Source organism: Gymnoscopelus braueri, assembly GCF_963280865.1.
Source record: "Gymnoscopelus braueri genome assembly, chromosome: 1".
Lineage (NCBI taxonomy): Eukaryota > Metazoa > Chordata > Actinopteri > Myctophiformes > Myctophidae > Gymnoscopelus > Gymnoscopelus braueri.
This window is the reverse complement of record NC_137603.1, coordinates 37,856,761-37,880,162: the sequence shown is the minus strand read 5'-3', so window position 1 is coordinate 37,880,162 and position 23,402 is coordinate 37,856,761. Positions and strand designations below refer to the sequence as shown.

General features: G+C 40.6%; 1 protein-coding gene across 6 annotated transcripts in view; it reads left to right on the top strand.

Annotated features, from left to right (window-relative positions):
- The window catches only part of myo9aa (myosin IXAa), a 109,917-nt gene that overhangs the window by 63,911 nt on the left and 22,604 nt on the right, over window positions 1-23,402 (top strand). For 4 of the 6 annotated variants that reach the window (XM_080428162.1, XM_080428159.1, XM_080428158.1 and 1 more), the window contains exons 6-16: window positions 113-166; window positions 3,858-3,955; window positions 4,169-4,295; window positions 7,012-7,101; window positions 11,173-11,289; window positions 11,562-11,696; window positions 14,783-14,904; window positions 16,151-16,292; window positions 17,242-17,437; window positions 18,970-19,089; window positions 21,100-21,175. In XM_080428162.1, coding sequence (XP_080284288.1) covers window positions 113-166; window positions 3,858-3,955; window positions 4,169-4,295; window positions 7,012-7,101; window positions 11,173-11,289; window positions 11,562-11,696; window positions 14,783-14,904; window positions 16,151-16,292; window positions 17,242-17,437; window positions 18,970-19,089; window positions 21,100-21,175 — 1,277 coding nt within the window. The remainder of the gene's footprint in view (window positions 1-112; window positions 167-3,857; window positions 3,956-4,168; window positions 4,296-7,011; window positions 7,102-11,172; window positions 11,290-11,561; window positions 11,697-14,782; window positions 14,905-16,150; window positions 16,293-17,241; window positions 17,438-18,969; window positions 19,090-21,099; window positions 21,176-23,402) is intronic. The other 2 variants (XM_080428160.1, XM_080428161.1) reach the window with 2 other exon arrangements.

The following is a 23,402-nucleotide window of genomic DNA, read 5'->3' as shown; positions in this document are numbered from 1 at the left end:
CCAATGTATATGTTTGTGTGTACATGTTAGTGTGCGTGCGTGTGTGTTGCCAATGGAATGCTGCTGCTGCCTAACCCTAAAACCTCCATCAACTCTACCTTAACCTTTCCAGATGACAAAGAAAGCCCCTCGACTGCACTGGGAGTCTTACTATGAGAGCGAACTGGTCAGTATCCCTGCCTCATACGGTACAGCGAGGGTGTGCACGTAGACTATGATGTGTGGTGGTTGCTCCATAGACTAGTAGCCGCTCTCTCACCATCACGTCCCTTTTTCCACAAGCATCCACGCCTCATGCCACGCATTCTGTGAACAACCACACACACCCTCCAGCCGCACAACCTCCCTCCACTTGCTCCTTTTGTTGCTTCTTGGTCATTTCCTGGCTGGTGGTGGTTTGTTTTGTTTTTGTCTATTTCTCTCTTCCTCCTGCTTTTCTGTTGTTCAGTCTTATTCAGGTCACCGTAGCTCCCTGTGCTGCTGTGGTCTTAAAGGGATACTTCACTTTAGGGCCGGGGAAACATTTAAAAAATATATTAAAAATAAATGAAAAAAGTTATGGAAAATTCATGGCCCCCTCACGCATTAGAGTGTCCTACTAATGTGTGAGGGGGCCTTTATTTTGCCATAACTTCTTTCATTTTTTTTTAATATATATTTTTAATGTTTATTTTATGTGAAAGTGAAGTATCCCTTTAAGTGGGCTTTTTCTTTGATCATTGGCACTTGAATGGTTGTTTTCACGGCGTGGCTCTGCAGGAGTCTAGTGGTTTATAAGGCGGTCTGTCCATTTGTTAGTCTGTGTGTCTGGAGCTAATCTCAAACCACTTTTTCACATATGTTTTTTGAAATACGTCAATGGGGCTCTGATTAGTTGAAACATTTCCTAAATTTGGAGTCATAGACGAGATCCACATTGGAACCACGTCGTTCCCATGTGTATCCCGAGACCCACATGATAAACATTTTTATTAGCATTAGCTTCCATGCTAAGGAGACAGCCCTCTTTTTAAATGTATCTGTATTAGGACATTGACAAGTATCAATGATGTATCTAGGTTTTTATGATGATATTTATAAATGCTTATTAGGCCAATAATGAGCTGTTTCTCCAAAAAATACTCTCCACTTAGAGTCCAGTTCATTGGTCCATCATTGTAACAGTCTACAGGGCTGGTGCCAGAGTACTTACCTGTCTAGACACCACTTACTGAGAACTCCAGGATTCCAGTAGCTCACATCCACTTTGCTAACAAATACCTTGGGTCTGATTCAGTGGCAAGAAGGTGTGTGTGTGTGTGTGTGTGTGTGTGTGTGTGTGTGTGTGTGTGTGTGTGTGTGTGTGTGTTCGGAAATATAAACTTGTTTACTAAGCCCATCAATACTCCTCCTCGTGCACCCTTGACCACCATTGTAGGCCACTCCTGAACATTTGACCTCTTAACCAGGAGAAGTTCAGCCAAGACACACAGATGACTCACATTATCAGCTTGATTCCAGCTTTGAATTAGACCACTTGCTTGCATGAAGTCAATGATCAAGAAAAAACGAACAGTGTTTGTGAGGGTGTTTTTTGTTGTTGTTTTTATTATTTATTTTTCCCCCTGGTTTGCTGGTGGTTGATGTGGGGTCAGAAGTTTCTCATGATGCAATGCATTGAATTTTATTTAATCCACATTTATATGAATGTATAGTGCTTTGCCAATAACCATTACTCAGTCAATATTCACCTGTTGTCTCGTAGTAAGCATCTTATATATGTTGTTTGTTTTCACTGAACAGCATTTTGCTGTTGTAAACTTTGAGATCAGCGAAGGGATAATACATATTGATTTGAACTTCTTTAGCACTGCAGTGACTGTCTATAACAGCGTTTCCCAAATTGTGGTACCAAATACAAAGGTACTGCAAGGTGATAATAAAAAAAAGTGACAGTATGCTACAGCTGATTGGCATGTTTTGTTTGTTTTATAAAAATCTGAATTGCATTCTGAGAAAAACGGAGCTACAGTTAAAACGTATGTTTATATGTACAAATATGTAGAACATATTTGCTTCTAGAGTAATCAAATGGTTAAAGATTAAATGTTATTTTAAAATGTTTTATTATGTAAAAAATATATATAAGAAAAGTTATGCAACTGCTTTCTGTTGATAGTCTTGTTTAGGCTATTAAAAGTTGAATGCCCTTTTTACACTTCCTCCACTGGAAAGCTGATTAATAGGTTGAGATTTCTGTCAAGAGGGCATAGAATGGGGGAGGAAAGGAAGGAAGGAGACATACTGGTTGAACAGCAAGTCTTCATGTTCAAAGTGTTTGTCTTTCCATGGTCTTGGTATGTGATGATTATGGGAGGCATAGTGGAATGGGCCTGTAAAGAAAAGACCCCTACTCATATGAGAGATAGGAGAATATGATTAATAAATCTGGACAGTTATTTCAAGCTTTGAACAGTATCTATGTAGAATAGCTCTGCCTTTTCTGTCATGAATGGATGATAATGCCAAGGCATCCAAATGGACCTGTATGACGATGTTGACCCATTTTCTTTCTGTCGTAAGAGAGGAAAAAAGTGGCCTGATTGACACTGGCCTTCCTCTCACGCTCTGAGTCAATTTATTAATACCAATAAGCATGGAAGATTTAAGTTAAGCTTTTCAACCACAGCCTGACCCTTTCAGACGATAATACGCAAAGGTGTGTATGTCTGAGTTGCGTAGGCGTGTTAATTTAAGTGTGAAAATCTCCATTTTTACAGTCTGTGTTGAATGAAACACTGAGGATTTACGGGGTAATCTGTATATGTAGAATGCATGTACATTTGTGCATGTGGGATGGGGTGTCATCTTGTCTGTGTAAATCTAGTGTGTAAATCAGTGATCTTCCCCATTCCGCCTACAAAAAAAATCCCCCCCTCAATCTCTCGTCCCGTGGTTCAGCTCATCCCCCGTTGCTCCTATAAAGCTACTCATAAATTGCTACTCCTCTCACTGCCTTTTTCCAACTTGCCAAATTTCCACGGATAGGGGCTGCTGAGAAAAGCAACACTGTATTTTCCACTACATGAGCAGAGCATGCACATGATATCGTTCACCAGGCCCTCGTCAGATCAGACCAGAAATGCATGCTCTCGCTGGTTTGTTTTACCAGGCTACATAATGATAGTGTCTTGCAGTATGAGTCACTCACCCTCTCTGCACTAGGCCATTACGATGCTTGTTGGTTCAGTTTGAAAGAGGCAAAGTAAACTAAAAGCTATTTGAAGCCTCTTTGTTGGGCACACTGTATACATTTTTACAATGGACCTGTATTGTGTGTGTGTGTGTGAGTGTGTGAACACTTAGGAGTAATTGCCTTTTTGACCAAGTAGATGACGCGTAGTTCATGAATTGTTGTAAGTATCTTCGAATTGTATTGTGACCGTGCCTTCAAGTGCTCCTCGGAAACGAACCACATGAACGCCCGCCCGTTTAAATGAATAAATTACCGTAAATTTCGGACTATAAGCCGCGACTTTTTTCGACCCTGCGGCTTATATAACGGTGCGGCTTATCTATGGATTTTTACAGCTAACGGCCACTAGGGGACCTCCTAAATCTATGGATTTTACATCCGCGGCTTATAGTCCAGTGCAGCTTATATATGTTCCAAACATTCAATTTAGCTGCTGCGGCTTATAGTCAGGTGCGGCTTATAGTGCGAAAATTACGGTACCTGTGGGAAATTGGGAAATTATTGATGACACCCGACGTTTCATGACCGTAAAAATGTTGGAGAAATTATCTCCAAGAAGTATGTCATCAGCTGATGGTGAGAATATAATGCTTTCCTAAACCTGCCCTCTTTGTGGTTGCAGGACTGTTTCACAGTAGAAGGTGAGGACCTAAAGCATGACTTTGAGAGGCTGCAACTGGCCATGGAGATGGTGGGCTTTCTGCCTGCCACACGCAAACAGTGAGTCTCACACACACACACACACACACACACACACACTCACACTCTGACACAACAAATTGTAAATAAGTAACTTGTGCAAAAACATTCGAAGGCTTCCAAAATGTGGACATTTTCGAACAGCATTCCCTGCCTGCCATTGGACACACCAGTTGCAGTTCATAAAAAAGTCCCTGCATGACTCTGTGCTGACGTAAGCCATTGTCTGTTTAGGATTTTCTCCCTGCTGTCAGCCATTCTCCACCTGGGAAACATCCGCTACAAGAAGAAGACCTACAGGGATGACTCCATCGAAATCTGCAACCCAGAGGCCCTACCAGTTGTCTCAGAACTGCTGGAGGTAAGATAATGTCTGCCCTCAATTGAAAACATTGATGTAGGGATTCTGCCACTCTGCATTTTGCCAAAAGTGTTTAGATCAAAGACTATGGAAAGTAGGGATGGCCAGCATCCAATGTTTCTCATTTATTTAGGGTTAGCTAGTTAGGGTCTCTTGTCTTTGCTGTGAATTGACTCACAGAATGCTACCATCATGTGTTTTGTGGTTAAGTCTAGCTTCTTTTTTTTTGTAATAGTTATTCCCACCGTACACAAGCATTTTCCACAAGCTATTGGTTGATAATTGAGGAGGGGAGGGGAAAGAGGGGGGGGGTTCCACAATTCGTTCGCCTGGAATTTCGGTTTCCATCTGAGCATGTAATTATGTTGTTTCTAATTCTGTCATCCTTCTATAAATATTCTGGTGGCGTAAAGCATATTTGTCTCAGACGGTATAAATGAGTGTGTCAGAGAGGACTTTAAGTTTGGGATAGGCCTTTTAATGGCACACTGTTGTCAGGTTTAGCTTGACGTTAGTGAATGATGACACAGTGGTAAAGGGTAAAAGGAATGTGACACCATCACAGCAATCACTGGGGCTGCAGATTCTTTTGCAATAGTCCACTCGTACCATGGTGTGCTTCATGAATTATGCCCACTGACACACAGGCATGCATGTGTGCAGCTGAATACACACCATGCAGAACTAAAGAGAAAATCTAATGAGGAAGCTGAAATATTGCCAAACTACAAATGTGACCAGGCATATGCTGCACAAATGTCTTGGTCACAGTCAAACATATGAAACATTAGCGAAATGCCTTTTGGGTAACGTAGGGTTTTGATGATAAGTTCAACCAGACATACAGTACTAATATGATTTTTAGCCCCGCTAGAGACGGGGCTCTAAGGTATAGCTGTGTCAGTTGGTCCATTCACCAACATTGGTCCAAAACAACATATCTCACAAACTAATGGCTGGTTTTGCCATGGGATTTTCTGTGTACTTTCACACTTTGAGTGGCAGGTACACCCACGCGTCCACTCTGAGACTTCTTTATATGGGCACAGGGACACATTAGCACATCATGAACTCGATACATTTCATGCACTCACCAGCATCACACTACATGACATCATACACACCTCATACTAAGGACCACAATGGTGTAAGCTGTAAGCTTTTTTGCGTTATCCTTTTGATTATGGTGGGTCAGATGTATGTTTATATGTGACATGTGTTTTATTTCATGATAAATAAAGACAATCAATCAAAAAGATCCTACTGATTTTGGTGACCTACGGCCTTTCTTCTTGCACCACCTTTAGGCCAAAATGTCCACTTTTTGACTCTGTGACCTATCCTATAGCGCCAACCTCAGGTTAAATTATCAACTTTTCACACAAGATATCCCCTAATCTAATCTGTACTGGATGAACACTACTTGAACCATTTCCAGTCAGGTGTAAGGAGCAGCACAAACTCTTGGAGCTGCTATAGGGGGCTTAGTCTTGTTTCCATACTGTATCAGAATAGGATACATTATGGAATAGGATCTGAATAGGATAAATTGTAATTCCCTCATCTTGTAATGACCAGTGCGGTAATTTCAACATACTGGTCAGTCATCCAGTTGTCCTCTTTTAGTCATTAACATTTCATAAACATTTGTATCATTCATGGAATCTAATTTGATGTGCAAAAATAAAGACTACAATGTATTACTTTCCCGAAAACTATGAGCAACCTCATTTTCTGGAAGCAAATCACTAAAAGTATTTTCTTTTAGTATTGCATAACTTCTTCCGAACCACTATATAATGTTCTCATAATGAACTTAACAGCCCTAAAGCAAGTAACTAGGAACTGGCTAACACCTTCAAGTCCACTGCTCAAAAATGGAAAGAAACAATACAGGAAATATTTGAAATGGACAAATTATGGGGCCGTTGCCTAAGTTGGGGAATGACTGATGTGACCCAGCATCGATTCCATATCGGAAGCTCGGGGTGTGATTTGCCTTTTTCCTATTTAGGAAAAGGCAGTTTGTTTTGTTAAGTTATCATTATTAATATCGCTAGTATTATCATTACTATAATTTTGCAGTATTAGTATCATTTGCTTTGTTTGACTTGTGTAATTATGTTTTTTGGTTACTGCATTTTATTTTAGTGTGTAACACTGGGTGTATAGAAAAAGAAAAGAAAAAAAAACAACTGCAAGAAGATACAATATATGTAATGCAAATATGAAATATAATATGAACAACTTGCAATAAAAGTGTAAAAATAATAATAATAATGAACTTAACAGAGAACGCTCGACTTGCTTACTTTTGTTCTTGTAAGCTAATAGCAGTAGATTTGGACAATTATTTTATACTAACAGGATGTTTATGTGACAGTGCAAGCCTCCAGTCCACTATGTCAATAGCAAGGATTAAATGGTTCTCACGATGGCCATGAGCCTTTGTAGACATATCGGAGCACTTCAACCTTACATCCCCCATGTACCTAAACACTGGTCGAGATGAAAGACTACTTGTATGATCCCACTGAGTCTTTTTTTGTACACTAAGCAAATGCTATCAGTCTGACCCAAAATTCTTCATTCAGTCTGTGCAACAGTGCTGCAAGAATGTCTAAATAAGATATACTAAATGGCAATCTAAATTAATCGCTGTAGCATGAGCTGGAAAGATTTTTTACATTTCTGTTATCTTCAATTTCATCACTAGGTCAAAGAAGAGATGCTGTTTGAGGCTCTGACAACGCGGAAGACCGTGACCGTGGGCGAGAGGCTCATAGTACCCTACAAACTCTCTGAGGTAAGACCGTATTCCAAGCATTAAAGGGTGAGTTTGGTGATTTAAGATATATATTTTCCCTTTTGCATACCTGTAGTACTTGGACTGACCGAGCATAATCTCATACCCTAAGCTGACACTGGAGCTAATAATCACTGCAGTTTCAAGTAGTACAGGTATGTATATAGGTCCTGAATCACCAAACTTAACTTTAAATTGCATATAACTAGACTAGGGTGGCAGTGGCTCAGGCGGTAGAGCGGCTGTCGGGGAACTGGAAGGTTCCCAGTTCGATCCCTGGGTGCTCCTGGCTTTGTGTTGAAGTGTCCTTGAGCAAGCACTGAAACTTAAAAATGAACACCAGCAGCTAGTGTTTCACTGCCACGTTCTGAGAAAGTGGCGAGGTTCAATGTCTATGGCGAGGAGCGACCACCACTTTCCCCACCGTGGCAGAAGTTGCGAAAAGTTCAACTTCTCTTCCTTGCCTGTGAGCTCTCCTGCCAGGCAGAGCTGTGCTGCCTTGAGCCGCTTGGATGTTGTTAATGATGAGTCAGTGGGTGAATGTAGCACACATTTTAAATTACTTTGGGTAAGAGGTGCTATATAAACTACACAGAATTGTTCACCGTTTCCCCTTCAACCTACTGTATCTTATATGGTCTGAATAGAGCATGCACACTGGGGTTTGAGGCCATAGAGCATGCACATTTAAACACAGCAAACCCAAGGCACATGGGGTAATTATTTCTGTACCACACCTCACTCCTGCCCAAATTATGATAAGTTGTCATGGTCTAATAAAGATCTGTTGTGTTACTTACTACTTGTAGGCAAGGCAAGGCATGTTTATTTGTATAGCACATTTCAATAAGGCAATTCAAAGTGCTTTACATAAAACGTGAAGTATTAAGACATTAAGACACAGAGCATTAAGAGAGTGCAAAAGAAACACTTTATAAAAGGACATTTGAATACATAAATAGGCTTGTGAGCCACATGATCTTGCTTGCACTCAACTCACAAGATCATCAGACTCATGAGGCTTGACTTGCAGTGGAACGGTGATGATACTAGCTTGCACATGCATGTAGGGAAACGAGCCCAGGTCAGTAGCCAGAACAAGCAGGGTATGTCAAACACAGTATGTTGAATATGAGAAAGACAGACTGACTGATGCTGTACTGTCCTCTGTCTTTTATATTAAAATAATTACATCATCTTTTTTGGATGTGTAGACAATGTCTCCTCTGATATAAGTAACATCGCCGGACACTTCTTTTCAAATGACGCTGAAGGGGTACACTCTTCCAGGGCCGCGCAGAGACCACTGGAGGAGCAGGTGCTCAAAGATCATAAAAGGATGTGTGTGTGTGTGGGGGGGGGGGTCTTTTTTGGTGGTCCCTTGTGCCATTTAACACCAGAAATGTAGTACATAATGGAGGCAATAACTTGGCCCATGTCATTCCTGCTATTACCCCCCTCTTTTCTGCCTCCTGCATCTCTACCACAAACAGCCTAACATGTTAACTTTTAGATGAGGGCAAACTAAAGCCAGGAGCCAGTTTAAATAGTTATCTTATTGATTGGAAATAGGAGAAACCAATTAACCTGACTCTGTACAAACCAAGCTAACAAAGCTCATGAAATGAACACATCTCAGTTTTGTAGCTAATCTTCCATAAACGTGTAAAAACAACAATTTATTGATGGGGGAGTGAACTTTACCATGCTTGCCGAGTGCCTGTCTCAAGTTGTTTGCAATGATTAACGAGGTGGCAGGCCACTTGATATCACTGCGATTGGTGAAAAGTCAAACTAAAACTGACTGATGGCAGCCAGCTCATTTTAATTATAATGTAATTATTAATAATAATTATGACTGTGAAATTATTATTTGTCAAATGTTCTTCTTGATGTGGGCCACGGGTGTTGGGCAGGCCATACAAATAAAAAAAGCTCAAGCACACAAAGCCCCACACATTGCACTCTTTACTGGGAGGGTGTAACCTGTGTAGTACGTGTATGGAGGAACCCGCTATTCCTCCCAGTTCCGCTCCCTGCCAAACAGGCGCCCTAACCAACCTCTGGGAGTTGCTAGGGCAGTGACAGTGATCGCCCTCCCCACTCAGCTTCCCACCCGTGAACATGGCCATTTATGTTCGTTGTAGACTGCCCCAACGCTCCTGATTTCGTGTATAGAGGGGCGGGTGTAAAGAGCCGGCGAGAGATTGCGGCTGATCCCATTGGTTCACCGATCTGTCCGTCAACCCCCGCCCCGTTAACACAACATTACGAGCGACGCCCACTGCACTCTGGTTGGTTGGGAAGTGAAACACTTCCTCATACCGAGTACACCGACGCGCTGGGCCAGGCTTTTATTTTTTAGCAACACTAAACAATAAAAGCCTGGAGATCGAGGCTATGTTCGTTGGAACGCCCGGCCAAGTTGGATGCGCAGGATTCGAACCCCAGTCTCCACAGTGTTGGACAGGAACTTTACTCCTGTGCTACACGGATGCCCAGTCTTTTATTATTTTACTTTGCATATAAATAAACTCTAAGGTTATTTACTGAGCTAAAGGCATACTGCCAACTTAATAGCCTTCTCGTAGCCTCAGCTCCCTTGTATCCCCTGCCTGTGTTTACAGGATAGTGAGCGCCAGCACGTACTGGACGTTCTATCAGTGCACGCGTGCACACACATGTACACATGGACATGCACAGACAAAGACATGCATACACAAAGCTTTTCTGTCTGTTTAGAGAGAAAGGATGGAATTCCAAGCCCATCCAATAGCTTTCACTAGAACCCCTTCTCTGAAAACAAACACACATCATGGTTTGAAGACTGAGCCATTTGAAAAAGATCATGGATGCACTCAGTATAACATGCAATATCAAGTCCCCATAATTCACCTTGAAAAACTGCCAAGAGAATATTGAAGAACGCTTACACGATAATATACTACTGTACGTACAGTACGTATCAGAGTCTGATAATATTTCTATTCCATTCTGTATTCATCTGTATGTTCACAAACAAGGAATTTGGCTTGGTGCATTGCTCCTAGACACATAGAAGTAAATATATGCAGCAGGTAAGAGAGCAAAGAATAAAATATAAGATTTCTTTAAAAAGTGAATACAAGTATAAAGATAAGATAGGATTAGGAATATAAGAAAAATAGAACAGACTGCAGTGTGAGCAGTATGAGCTAGCTGTGTGAACCGTACTGTAAATGCAGGGCTGAATATTTGATAATCACAACACGGTAACATCCTCATAATGGCCAGTAGGTATTTAAGGGTCATTTTATGTGAACAAACATTCAGTAATTGTTTTGGCAGCTCAGCGGGTGGTCTCATTCTAAATATTGCTCAAATAGTTGCAACATTCCCCTTGCCTCTTAACTGACATATTACTACTTCACAACTTCAAGGATAGCCAAGCTTTCAGTCTGGTTAGTCATTTGACTGCTCTCTTCTGAATATTTTGAATCCAACTTCCGCAAATAACACCTAATAAAGCTTAGGTGTTATTTTGGAGTTAAAAAAATAACAGTTGTTTGTGACCTGTGTGAGTAGTGAGGCTACATTATATTGATAAAGCTGTTGGTTACGTGAAGGCAAAAGCATTTCACCTTCAGGAGCCATAGTGTGGTTTGTTTTTAGTAATATTTCTATTCTGAAGGATAGGTCACCTATGAGCATTATAGATGTTTTTTTGCCCTCTAGAAGTGGGGCTTTAAGGGTGTCAATGTTGGTCCATCCATCCATCCATCCATCCATCCATCCATCCATCCATCCATCCATCTTGGTCTCTTTGGTCCCAAACAAACTACTGGCTGTATTGCCATGGAATTGGCTGTGCACGTTCATACTCCCTGGAGAATGAACCCTACTGATATTGGTGACCCCATGGCCTTTGCTCTAGTCTAGTGTCACCACGACCTCTAGGGGCTGCTAATGGGGCTTTGAAATGTATTTTTGTATTTTGTGATTGAGGTCAATGGCACCATTCCTGTGACGCCGAATTGATCAACTAAATGCTGTAAATGGAGTCATCACTTGTCTTCGTGTGTGATCTTCCAGGCAGGTACAGTGCGGGACTCCATGTCCAAGTCCCTCTACAGTGCTCTGTTTGACTGGATTGTCTTCAGGATCAACCATGCTTTGCTAAATAACAAGGATCTGGAGGAGACTGCTAAGGTAAGACTGCAGAGCCACATGGGCTTTGAGTAGAATTGATTTCTGTATAGACTTTATCATGAGATAAGGGCAACCGTTACAACCATTGGGTTGTGATCACATACACAGTCAAATATTAAATAGACCCATTTTATTTCAGGTTGATTTTTACACTCTCAGAGTTGATTTAGCCCTATGGATTTTACTGTGTATAAGAGATTTTAAATGATGGAAATGGCAATTCTTTATTGTTCTTTTTTTCTCTCTCTCTTTTGTAATGCTGACTTCTCCAGATCTTGTCTATTGGAGTGCTGGACATATTTGGATTTGAAGACTACGAGAACAATAGCTTTGAACAGTTCTGCATCAACTTTGCCAACGAGCGCCTGCAGCATTACTTTAACCAACATATCTTCAAGCTCGAGCAGGTTAGGCATCTCTCTCCATACTGTTACTATTGCATACTGTTATGCTTCAGCGGGGATATCTTATATTTGACGTTTCCTTGGAGACCGGTTTGGTTTATGAAGGTTTTGACCGAGAGTCGACCTTAGCACTCTGAATAGTATCTTGACATAGATCTACCGTCTCAAGTTTTATACGACCATTTCCAAGGAAATAGCTTACAATTACCACATAGTGTACATACATTGCAATGACCTTGGAAACAATGGTGGAAGTCTTAACCAACCACATTATGCAATACAGTTAGTTGAGCCTGACATTCATATGACTCACCTCAACCGCTCCCTGCGACCACCTCCACTCTAGATTTATCTTTTCATAAGTGGGTGGATTAACTTCAAAGGGCTTTTAAAGTCATGATCTGTAAGATTTGCCTGAAAGTCAAACACTGTGTTTACCTTAACCCTCACTGAAGGACCATGTCGTGACATGTTTGAGGGAACACAAACTCTCTTACACATCCCTGACAGTCCAAGACATGGAGGCCTGTAGTATGTGCTCCCTGGTTTTTCAGTAGTGTAAAACATCTGTGTTAGAACTGTTATGTGACATTGCTTTTTTAAGCTTAAATTAATGTAAATAAAACCTACAGTAGCTAGCATGCTGGGAAGTAAGGGTCAGGTTCAACAGATTTGCCATGTAAAGAAAGATGTTCTTGTTTCACAATTGAAATAGTGTGTGTGTGTGTGTGTGTGTGTGTGTGTGTGTGTGTGCTATATTAAGGCAGCCCAAAAATCTTAAGTCCACTGAGGGCAATCATTTTTTAACAAAAATGTTCTGCTACAGTACATACACCGTACACAATTATGTACATTCACACCTACACAGTAAAATGTATGTCTTAATTTAACAAAGTGTATCCAAACTAAGAACTTAACTGTTTAGGAAGCTGTCCTGCACCACCACAGTCTTCTACTGTTGGCCTCTAAATTATTGCAATTATTGGAGTTATTGACACATTGGTGATAGTTTGAGAGGGAGAATGATATTAATAAAATGTAGGTTTTCCAACTCAACTTTCTTTTTTAAAGAACTGCTTTACTTACCATCACGTCACACCCTCTTAAAAAGTAGTGGGGAGATTAAATAAAGGTATAACAATGTAATTAGGTCATCCTCTTTGTTTGTGTTACAATAATGTGTCTCTGCCTTGTTGTAGCCCTCATGAGAGCACTAGATAAAAGAACAGCTTGGACCTGATCTAAGCTAGTTATCTTCTGATCACTGGAGTTACTTTGTGAAAAGAGGCAGCAACTATTCAGCTTTTGAATGTAGGTCCATGAAGACACTGTCACTGTCTAGATGGTCTAGACTAGGGTGAAAGGCCAGTTATGAAGTAACTTCCTTGTTTCTTCTGGCTCTACTTTTAATTACGATTTAATTATGTTTTTGTCATTGAACACCGGAACATATTAATTCAAATTCCATTTCTCTTTGGCTTTTAGGCTTTGAAGTAGCACGGGGCAGATATGACAAATAACTTAAATATACAAAGAAATGACTGACTGATTTAATAAGCCTGTAGATCTGCTATTTCCACTATTTGAAAATGTTTGGAACATGGAAAGATTATGCAAAAATAAAAAATCTATATTTGACATAACCCAAGCACACCTTAACAGTAGATTTTGCAGTGATGAGACCAAGGAACTGTAATAAGCCTGAGGAAATGGCGATGTGCACATTTAAGGCAACAGTGATGAGAAAACAAATTAAAGTACATAGTCAGCAGTTTGTAGGCACTTTGGGATCCAACAGCCTTTGTCTACAGCATCTGTTTGCCCGTCACTTCTGGTGGTGTCTGAATCATTGACAGATTGTCTGCCACAACGTTTTTTTGGTTTAGACAAGTAAAATACATTATAGCAGTCAAGCAGTTAGAAGATGTATAAAAACAATCATTGAAAGGCAACAAAAAAAAAAGAAGACAATAATTGTCATTTTTCAACACTGATAATTAAACATGAATCTGCTTAATAAAAGCTTAGGCTAATTTGAGGTTACAATAACAAGGGTCTCAATTCTGTATGAATTTATTCAGCCAAATTAGATTTGATTGACTACTGTAGGTCATTGATATCTTTCTGGACAGCCTACAAACTACTGTGATTGTTTGGTTCAACTGGCAGTTGAGAATCATTGGCATGAAAAGATGAAAGATCATAAGCCAACAAGTAACATGATGAAGAGGTCACCAGAAAACCGTATTGGCAGAGGAGAAATCATTGAAGCACTCTGCTGAAAAAAAAGATAGAGTAATTGCCACTGAAGGTTTTCTGATTAAGTGGCAAGAATATGTTGAGTGGAGTGCCATATATTTATACCAAATTCCTCTACTTAAAATAGCAAAAACATGGGATATTATACTGTACTTAGCTGGAAATACACATGATCATAGGCACAGTGAAATTACAGTTTGCTACAGTATCTACACTGCTAAATATTTTCAGATGGGCAAATATTGAAGCATATGATTTTCATTCCAGTTCTGACAACAGAGACGAATCATGTTCTATATTAGCCTGTGTGTACAGTGCACCAATGAACTTGTTTTGCAAAAACCGGGACAAGCAACAGGAATTAACTGGTTTTGTTCAGTTTTTTACTTTGGGCTAAAATGAGAGGAGGGGGTAAGAGATGAAAATGAGATTTCTGTTGATTTTTATTAAACCTCCCTTGGATTACTGCACTTTATTGGTTAATTCTCTTTCCCAGCAACACAAGAAAACATCATGTAGAGGGATGTGAACTGGTAAATACTAAGAATGGTTCCCCTCATTATTAAACCACAATGAGGACAGAGAAGCACAGAGAAGCGTCTCATGGCAAACAACTGCAACATGCAAGCGTGCATAGTGTCACAACAGTGTTATTTCTGTGGTGGAATAAACAGAAAAGCCCTCAAACTTTTGTTTGAGGGCTACATAAACAGCCTGTTTTTAGTGCCCCCCCCCCCCCCCTGTACAGCACTTTGAGGATAATGTTATTGAGTAATAAACACATTAGAAGCAAACATTGACCATCTTGTTTGTATTGTGTTCCTGCATAGGAAGAGTACCGGGCAGAGGGCATCACCTGGAATAATATCGAGTACATTGACAACTCGGGCTGCATCAACCTAATCAGCAAGAAGCCCACAGCACTGCTCCACCTACTGGACGAGGAATGCAAGTGAGTCTGCCAGTGTGTCTGTTTGGCCAGTCCTCCTTTAACACTTTCAACCTGCCGTCCATGTTTTGGGCTTTGGTTATTATAGGTTAATAAACCACCACCACCATCTCACACCTGGCTCAAATGGCATTGGCAAACATTGTCTCTTACATTACTGTCTGTTTCAATATTGTCTCTCTCTAAACTTCCCCTGGACATCGAATTCAAACCCATAATCCTTCCCCCTTTTCACAAGACTTGAACAGTGCTGTAAACATTAAAAAAAAACATATTCACCAGTTAAAAATTTGTCTGTAGTACATATTTATCAGCTTATTAAAAAAAGTTTCACAGAGTGAAAAGTCTTGTTAATTACACACAATTTACCACACTGATCTTAACAAAATGTCTTTAATGTGACTACTTTTGTAAAAGATATTTTACCCCTTCATAAAAAAAAATAATGGTCCCCTTCTGCATTTGGACACAGATTCAAATTCCTCCCGCTTGGAATAGCTGGAGATCAGCGAGTCCTTGGCTGTGTGTGTTTTTCATAGCTCAAGTTTCCCCCCTTCTCTAAACCCCTGGTGTCCCATTCTTCCTCCTCTCTCTTCCTGTAAGCTGTTGATTTTCTGCAGAACCTCTCTGGCACTTGGTTTTAAAGGGCTAGAGGGAATGTGAGTTTATCAGACTACATTCACTTGAGCTCTGGGGGGAGCAGAACTGAGATCAGTTTACACTAAGTACATTACAACCTCAGGCATCACAAGAGATTATGCCAAAACTGGCTTTAGATCAGAGATTAAATATCATCCTTGATATTGATGATAATAATAAGGTTGTGGCTCCTGAACCGGTACCAGACCCAATTTCTATGAGCTCTGAATCCAGGAGTTTGAGGGCACGCTATCTCATTGGCTAATCACACTCCCAGATCCTTACCCCGAACTTCAACTCATCAAACCCATGCCTAAACCTATCCATTTCTAACCGTATCTCTTATGCTGAAAATAGCTAAGCTTGTAGATCTGCTATTTTCAGCAAATGTTCCCTCCAGAACAGGGACGCTAGTGTTCAAATGGTTAAGAAAATGGCATTTTGTCCTGTCCTGTGTCAGATTATCAATAATCCAAACAATGTTTCCAGTGTCACTGATACTTGAATATTCATGGCTCAGTTGAAGCAAAAGCATGTAAGAACACATGAGCGTGTCTGAGCGATGTGATGTGACGCACACACAACTAAAAGGGTCTGTTTTTTATTTCAGCTTTCCTCAAGCCTCCTATCATACTCTGTTGGATAAGTTTAAACGACAGCATGAGGGCAACAGCTACATTGAATTTCCTGCCGTCATGGAGCCTGCCTTCATTATCCGTCACTACGCTGGCAAGGTCAAGTATGGCGTCAAGGTCAGTAATCAGTATCCTAATAATCTTCACTTGAAAAATCCATACGATGGAACATAATGGAGGGAAAAACAACACTCCTTGTTCACTATGTCTTCTCTAGCCGCTGAGCAAATCCAGTTGAGCTGTGACCCTTGCACCAATATCACTCACACAAACACATAAAGTATGCCTGGTGCGTCCTGTATAACAGGAATACGTATACTACTACTTGCAATGTATAAACGTAAAAGTAAATGAGGTATAAAGTCGCACATAGCCAATAGAGAGACATTTTTAATCACTCTCCTGGCATAAGTCCCAGGAACAGAGTCCTATTACACAACCAAATCAAGATCTGGCAACCCAGGTACCCTTTCAACTACTGTACAGGTCTGGGCTTTCATTTACAAAGTTACTGCGATGAACAACAACCATCTCATATTCTCTCACAGCATGTCAACCTGTGAAATTCCCATGCATCGCTCTGGTTTATTTGGATCTTATACTTGAAGTAATCTCTCGACTCATTTGAAATAACATGGACAGCTTCTGTAGCTTCAGTTAATATCAAACAATAATAACGGGAATAAACATTCATTAATGCTTTCCCAATCTAGCTCAAACGGATCTGCCCTTGTCCATGTTGAGTTTGGAAAGCACTTTGTCCTTATGATTCAAGACCAGTCCTTTTATTAATAATGTTAGTCATAATAGACTCCCACTGAGGTTTTCAGGGATAAACAGGTTCAGATGTAGACCAGTAAGGTTTGGCTAAAAGGGTTTCCTTTGAGCGTATTCTCTCGGTTAAAATGTTGTTGCTTAACTGTAGCACAGTACCACCCGACTGTGAGAAGAATGGGGTGAAACATCAACCATCTCTATTTACTTCTGTCCATCTTTGACTTCATTCTGTCTCCTGCCTACACACACACACACACACACACACACACACACTTTCTCTCTCTCACAGGACTTCAGGGAAAAGAACACAGACCACATGCGCCCAGATATTGTGGCCCTGCTTAAGAGCAGCAAGAATGCCTTCATCTGTGGGCTGATGGGCATCGACCCCTCAGCCACGTTCCGCTGGGCTGTTCTCCGAGCCTACTTCAGGGCCCTGGTGGCCTTTAGAGAGGCTGGGAAGAGACACGCACAGAAGAAAACCGGTGAGTGTCACATTAACTGAAGCTTAGGAACACACATACAGCAGGAGGGCAGATCAAACTGGAATTGAAAGGTGAAAGTCATATTTTAGCTTTTTGCTGCAGCATAGTCAGACATGCCTAAAACTCACAAATGTATGTTTTTATTATTATAACTTTTTATTAAGGAGGCAACAGTTATTGTGACTGTCCCTCTACCCCATTATTCAACACATTCTACCTCATCTTGCATCATTAGATTTGGAAATGTTACAGAGGGTTGGCTAGAGCTCAGACCTCCAACAAGAAATCTATCAAAACGGAAGGGAGAATGTGTTAGTGTATACAGGTACTCTATATACACAGTATGGCAATCAAACGGAAAACCTCTTGGTACAATTTGCATAATAATGAATGGGCTGAACATCAATTCATTTTTAAAGGATAGGAGACATATTGTTGTTAATTCTGATTGACTTTTTAAATTATTCTCACTGTTTGTGTTTTGGAAACATATTATCAATTAATTTGTTAATATAATTACTGCCTGACAAAACATGGGTGTGCCATTTATAGCTAGATATTTGCCAGAAACGTAAATGAACCCAAACCTACTGTAGTTGAGCTACAGTACGTTATCAAAACTAGTAATGTGTTGACAAACAGGAAATACAGACCCAGCTGGCAGCCCGGCAATAAAATGTATAGTTAATCACAATAAAACTGTGAGCTTTTCTGTTGCACTCCTGCAGCTCAGTGACCATTCTGTTGCTTCCATCTTGATAGATTTACTTGACCTCGCCTTTCTCTCTTTCATCAGCCACTGTGCTGTAGTGTCTGTGCGTAGTGCTAGTAGTGCTGCCAATACAATAGCTGTACTGTAGCTCTTTAGGCTGTGCCTTGTTTCTCGTATCCTTGATATGCTGTAGAATTCGTCTCTAGGTACTGTACTCTGTCCATGCCGTTCAGTGCCATCGTCTGGTTTAGAATTGCACCCCTTCTATCCGTGCTAAACGTATGTGGTCATGTGAAAATATCTGTCTCCTTGAAACCTTCCGTGCTTTGCCTCTTCCCTTTGTAGATCTAGTTGAAATCCTCCACAAAACCTGAATGCCTTAATGAAATCAAACCACTTTTTTTCAGTCTAGGAGATTCATAGATACTCTCTAACAGAGTTATGAATTTTTCCATATAGCCTCAATTGGCCCCGGGGGGAGTAAAGTTATGAATGTACAAACTAATGTCAGATGATGGAAACCCCCTAAAGCTGATGCAGTGATTTAATGTGGAAATATCCAGGCGGCCGCCCACTCTGAACTACATACAGTTCAGGAGACAAAGGAAAAAAATCACACTGCCACCAACTACAGCATTGAACGTCAGTTACCTTCTCTCTGACAGTCTTACACAGGTATCTTTGGTAGATGACTGCCTCTCTTGATCTCTATTCGCTATCTAATCTATCGTTTCTCTCTCTTTGCCCCTTTTTCTCTTCCATTTTTTGTTTTGTTTTTTCCTTCGTTTCTTTTGTTGTTTTCTTTTTTTGCTTTTCCAAGGGCATGATGACGCTGCTCCCTGTGCAGTTGTGAAAAGTGTGGATAGTTTTAGCTTTCTGCATCATCCTGTGCATCAGAGAAGCTTAGAGATCCTGCAGAGGTGCAAGGAGGAGAAGCACAGTAAGGCTGCAGTCCCAATAATAACTCTCCTCCCACTTCTATGCCAAAAGCCATGAGGGCGGGGGAAACCATAGGGATGAGGTAGACCAACATCAGCATCTTAAGTGTACAATGTTGTCTAGATTTTCCCAAACCAAATCCTCAAAAGGCGATATAGATATTTGTACACATGCTTTCACACAGCCTCAAGGGTTATTTTGGCTTATTATTATTTTGTCATACTGTCATTTGTCCCTTATTTTGAGCGTTATTAGAATCTTCATTCTCCATCTCTATAGTAGATGCTTGTTGGTCTCCAATCCCACTGTGTCTCCCATCTCCCTCTCGTTATGCTCCTGCATGCCTGTGTATGTGTGTGTGTTTGTGTTTTCAATCTGTCCCGCACGTTGTCCACTAGCATGCTGCTGCTCTGTCACTAACATTGTGTCCTAGAAATGGGGCTGTCCCACAACTGCATGGACCTTAAGCATGGGTCAGCCATTTTAACCCTTTGTTAACCCACATTGGTCTGGGGTGAGGGCACAGTAACAATTCCAGGTGTTTATTACAAGATCTCTTCCTTTCATAATAGTATTTGTATAAGAGCTATGCTTCGTCATCTAGTTCTGTACAACACAGCCCCCGGTGTTAGTTTAACTCTTACGGCTCAATTTTTACACTCTCCGAGTTAAATTAACCCTGAGGATCTTACTGTGTGCCTATTGTGTAGTGGTTAGAGTTCAGATATTGCTTGTCCACCATGGCGCAAGTCTTCTGCAACACTTAACTGTTCTCAGAACTATTAGGGTGCAGTGGGAAAGGGTCTTAGCCACTTAAACCCTACATACTTCATTGGTACATTATTTTTGCTGAATGTTCAACTATTATGACTATTATGACAACTATTATGACACTAGGGTTCATGTGGTTAAAACCCACCCAACTTTCTTGCACTAATCTCAAATAGACTGGTGATGGTGTTTAACAGACTAAAGGAAAGAGTGTAACATAGTTGGGATACGGATAATATATCAGTGTCACTAACTCCCTCACATTCAATTGTAATAGTATGTTTACATGTGGTGAAGAACATACACCGAAAAATCCTGAATGTTGATTTAACTCTGAGAGAGTACAGATGTGCAGTACGTTGCATTTGTACACTGTCAAGAGTGAGGATTTTACAGTGTACAATGAGCCTAAATGTTGTAGGTATCTCTGACACTGCTTTTAAAGAACATCTTGCCTTATCAAACATGCTGTACGTCTCCCACATTATGTCTATGTCATTTATGTTGTATTTTTGGCTTTGTTTTGTTATGCACCACCCCACAGCACCGGATGAAAGTGAAAATGTTGCACAAAGTGATGAAACTGAAAACGGTATACAGTCTCAACAATGCACTGTAGTAAACAAAACATTTCGCTGGATCACTTATTAAGATCACTAGTAAGCTAATCACACTGTAGAATAGATGACTGTTTCACACACTTGTGTTTTATTGGCAGTATATTAAAATATGTCATATATGATGTTATCACTTCCTCAGACAGTGATTACAGATTAAAATAACTATTTAGTGTTCTGACATCAGAACTGACGCCAATATCGTCTCATTGAAGTTGTTCCTTTTTCTAATTGAGTACCTAGTAACTTTGACTTAAACCCATTAATGAGTACACATTGCTTCACACAATATTTAACACTTTTGTTCATTGGCATTTCATTTACAGTAGCTGTGTCTTTAACTAAGCACATTTCCAAAGCAAACCTACTGTCCAGACTAAAACAAATAACTTTAAAATTATCATCTACCATAATTCTCACAAAACTAACAAGAGAAACTCACTATTAACCTCTTACATATTGTTTCATGCAACATAATAGTTTCAGTTTCCATCAAAAAGCATTGATCAAATGCCGACAGTGCAGTGTCATATTGTGTGTGTGTGTGTGTGTGTGTGTGTGTGTGCGCGCGTGTGTGCGTTTCTCTCATCTGTTGCCATCCTCCCTTGTCTGTCCATAATTAGGTGGTGTCAGAAAGAGTCCTCGTATGCCTCTGTCAGACCTGCAGAGGACCAACACAGTGAATGAAAAATCCCCACGGTAAGAGTCTGTAAATCTACCATATAAAGTTTGTCTGTTTGCCCAGATCGTATTTACAATCCCCTGAAATAGTAAAATGTATTAAATGAACAATACAATCTAGACGTGTGCATAGTTGAGACACATGGTTCATTGCCTTTCATTAGGGTGTCTGGTTGTTTTGACTTTTCGGCACCCCCTGGTGGACAGATTTGTGGACAGAGTGACATACATACTGTACATATACACAGACTCATTGCAATAATTTTGCATTGCGTCGTGGTTCAACTAATAAAAAAAGTATTTAAAGGAAAGTAGCACTTGTTCTGCATTCACAAGCGCAAAGTGTGGCATGCCATTAAAAGAATGACTGATGTCTGTGCAGTGACCTCCGGAATTACTACAACACCACCCCAAGACCTCAGTCCACCACCTCCTCTAATTAGCTCTAGACCGTGAGATTACCACCCCCAACCACGCGGCCTGCAAAGGCCCTCTTACACAGCACTGCTTTTGTTACCACAGGGGCGCAGTCAAGGGCTGTTAAATTCCCCCTAATGTGATTTGCAACCTCTGTCCCCTTCACACACACACACACACACACACACACACACACACACACACACACACACACACACACACACACACACACACACACACACACACACACACACACACACACACACACAGTCTTCCTCTCTCATTCTCTCTCTCTCTCTCACACTTTTGCACCCTGCCTGTCTCTCACTTTTGCACCCTTGCACTCTCTTTTCCCCAACACACTCTCTCTCTCTCTCTCACACACACACACACACACACACACACACACACACACACACACACACACACACACAGACATACACTTACTTCCAGTTTATTAAGCGAGGCCTGAAGCCCCCATGCAGCTGCTTCTTTCGTGACACAGGGTCAGAGTTCCACATTTGAGAGGAGGGCCCAGGGAGTGATAAATATTAGGTCTCAGCACGGTGCTTCTCTGCTGGACACTACAGTGGAGAGTACAGCACTTTATGGGACTCTCAGGGAGACGATGGAGAATAATAGTCACCACAAAGACACATTGTACTGTCACTGTTTACAGAGATGGATATTTGACTGGGAAAGACTTCTCCTTATTATGCTATTCCAGATGTGAAGTGAAGGTTCATGCTTATTCCACAGTGGATATAGTGGAATAAACACTATTTTCTGATTTGGTCACATTGATCGAATAAACCCATCTGATAATATGAATGCATTATAAACCTTGGGATCTATTTATACAATATTATTGTCCTCTGGAAGTGGCTGTATATATTTAATCATCCTCAGGATTTCTTCTTCTTTGTCCTACAATACATGGAGATAAACAAAACAAAATGGAAGTAGTCAAGAGACCACAGGTGTTACAAAGTGGGGGCCTCCAGGGGGCGCCAGCAGGGCCAATTGGAAAGGAACAGAAAAAACGTTTAATTTTTTTTCAACAAAGTATTCAATTCATAAGATTATTGTGCCAGTTTAACCAGATTAGGGGTCCTTGGGATGGAAAGGTTTGGGACCAACCACAGACAGTCAAAGTTTCACGCCAGGTTTCTGTTTTAGATCTGAGTGCAAAAGGATTTGGGTGTGAGCTCACAAGACAAGGCGAAACATATATTTCAAATATAAACCTCACTGTTTATTGACCAATTTGACTGCAAAGGAAAATATTGCAAGATCGATGAGCTCCAACTTGTCAGTTGAGCGTGCATGTTCTGCACCATTAAGTCTCCCTCTGATGTTGTTTTGAAAACAATATTTCAGCATTTGTCCATTGACCACAAAAATACTTGAGTATTGAGACAATGAGTGAATATAAAGTCAGGTAAATAAAAGATTTTAAGTTTATCTTAAAAGGGCTTGCCATGCTGCTTGCCTAAAAATCCACAATGTGTTTCATTAGCTCATCTGGCAAAATGTGTTTTTATAGTGGAAACGTACACAGTAAAATCCTCAATCTTAATTGATCCCAAATAGATTCTTACGGGTCTAATTGGTTACACTTGTACGCTCTCAGATTTATAGTAACACTGAGGATTTTACAGTGTAGTTTGAATGTAGAATTCCTATTGCTAGCCCTTCCTGCCCCCCAGACACCTATTAAAATACCATAACATCTCACCTGTTATTCTCTGTTGGCTCCCAGTAGCATGAAACCTCTCCATGGACTCTTGTCCCACGTCAGCTTGCTTCTAGGAATGGCTGCACTCCC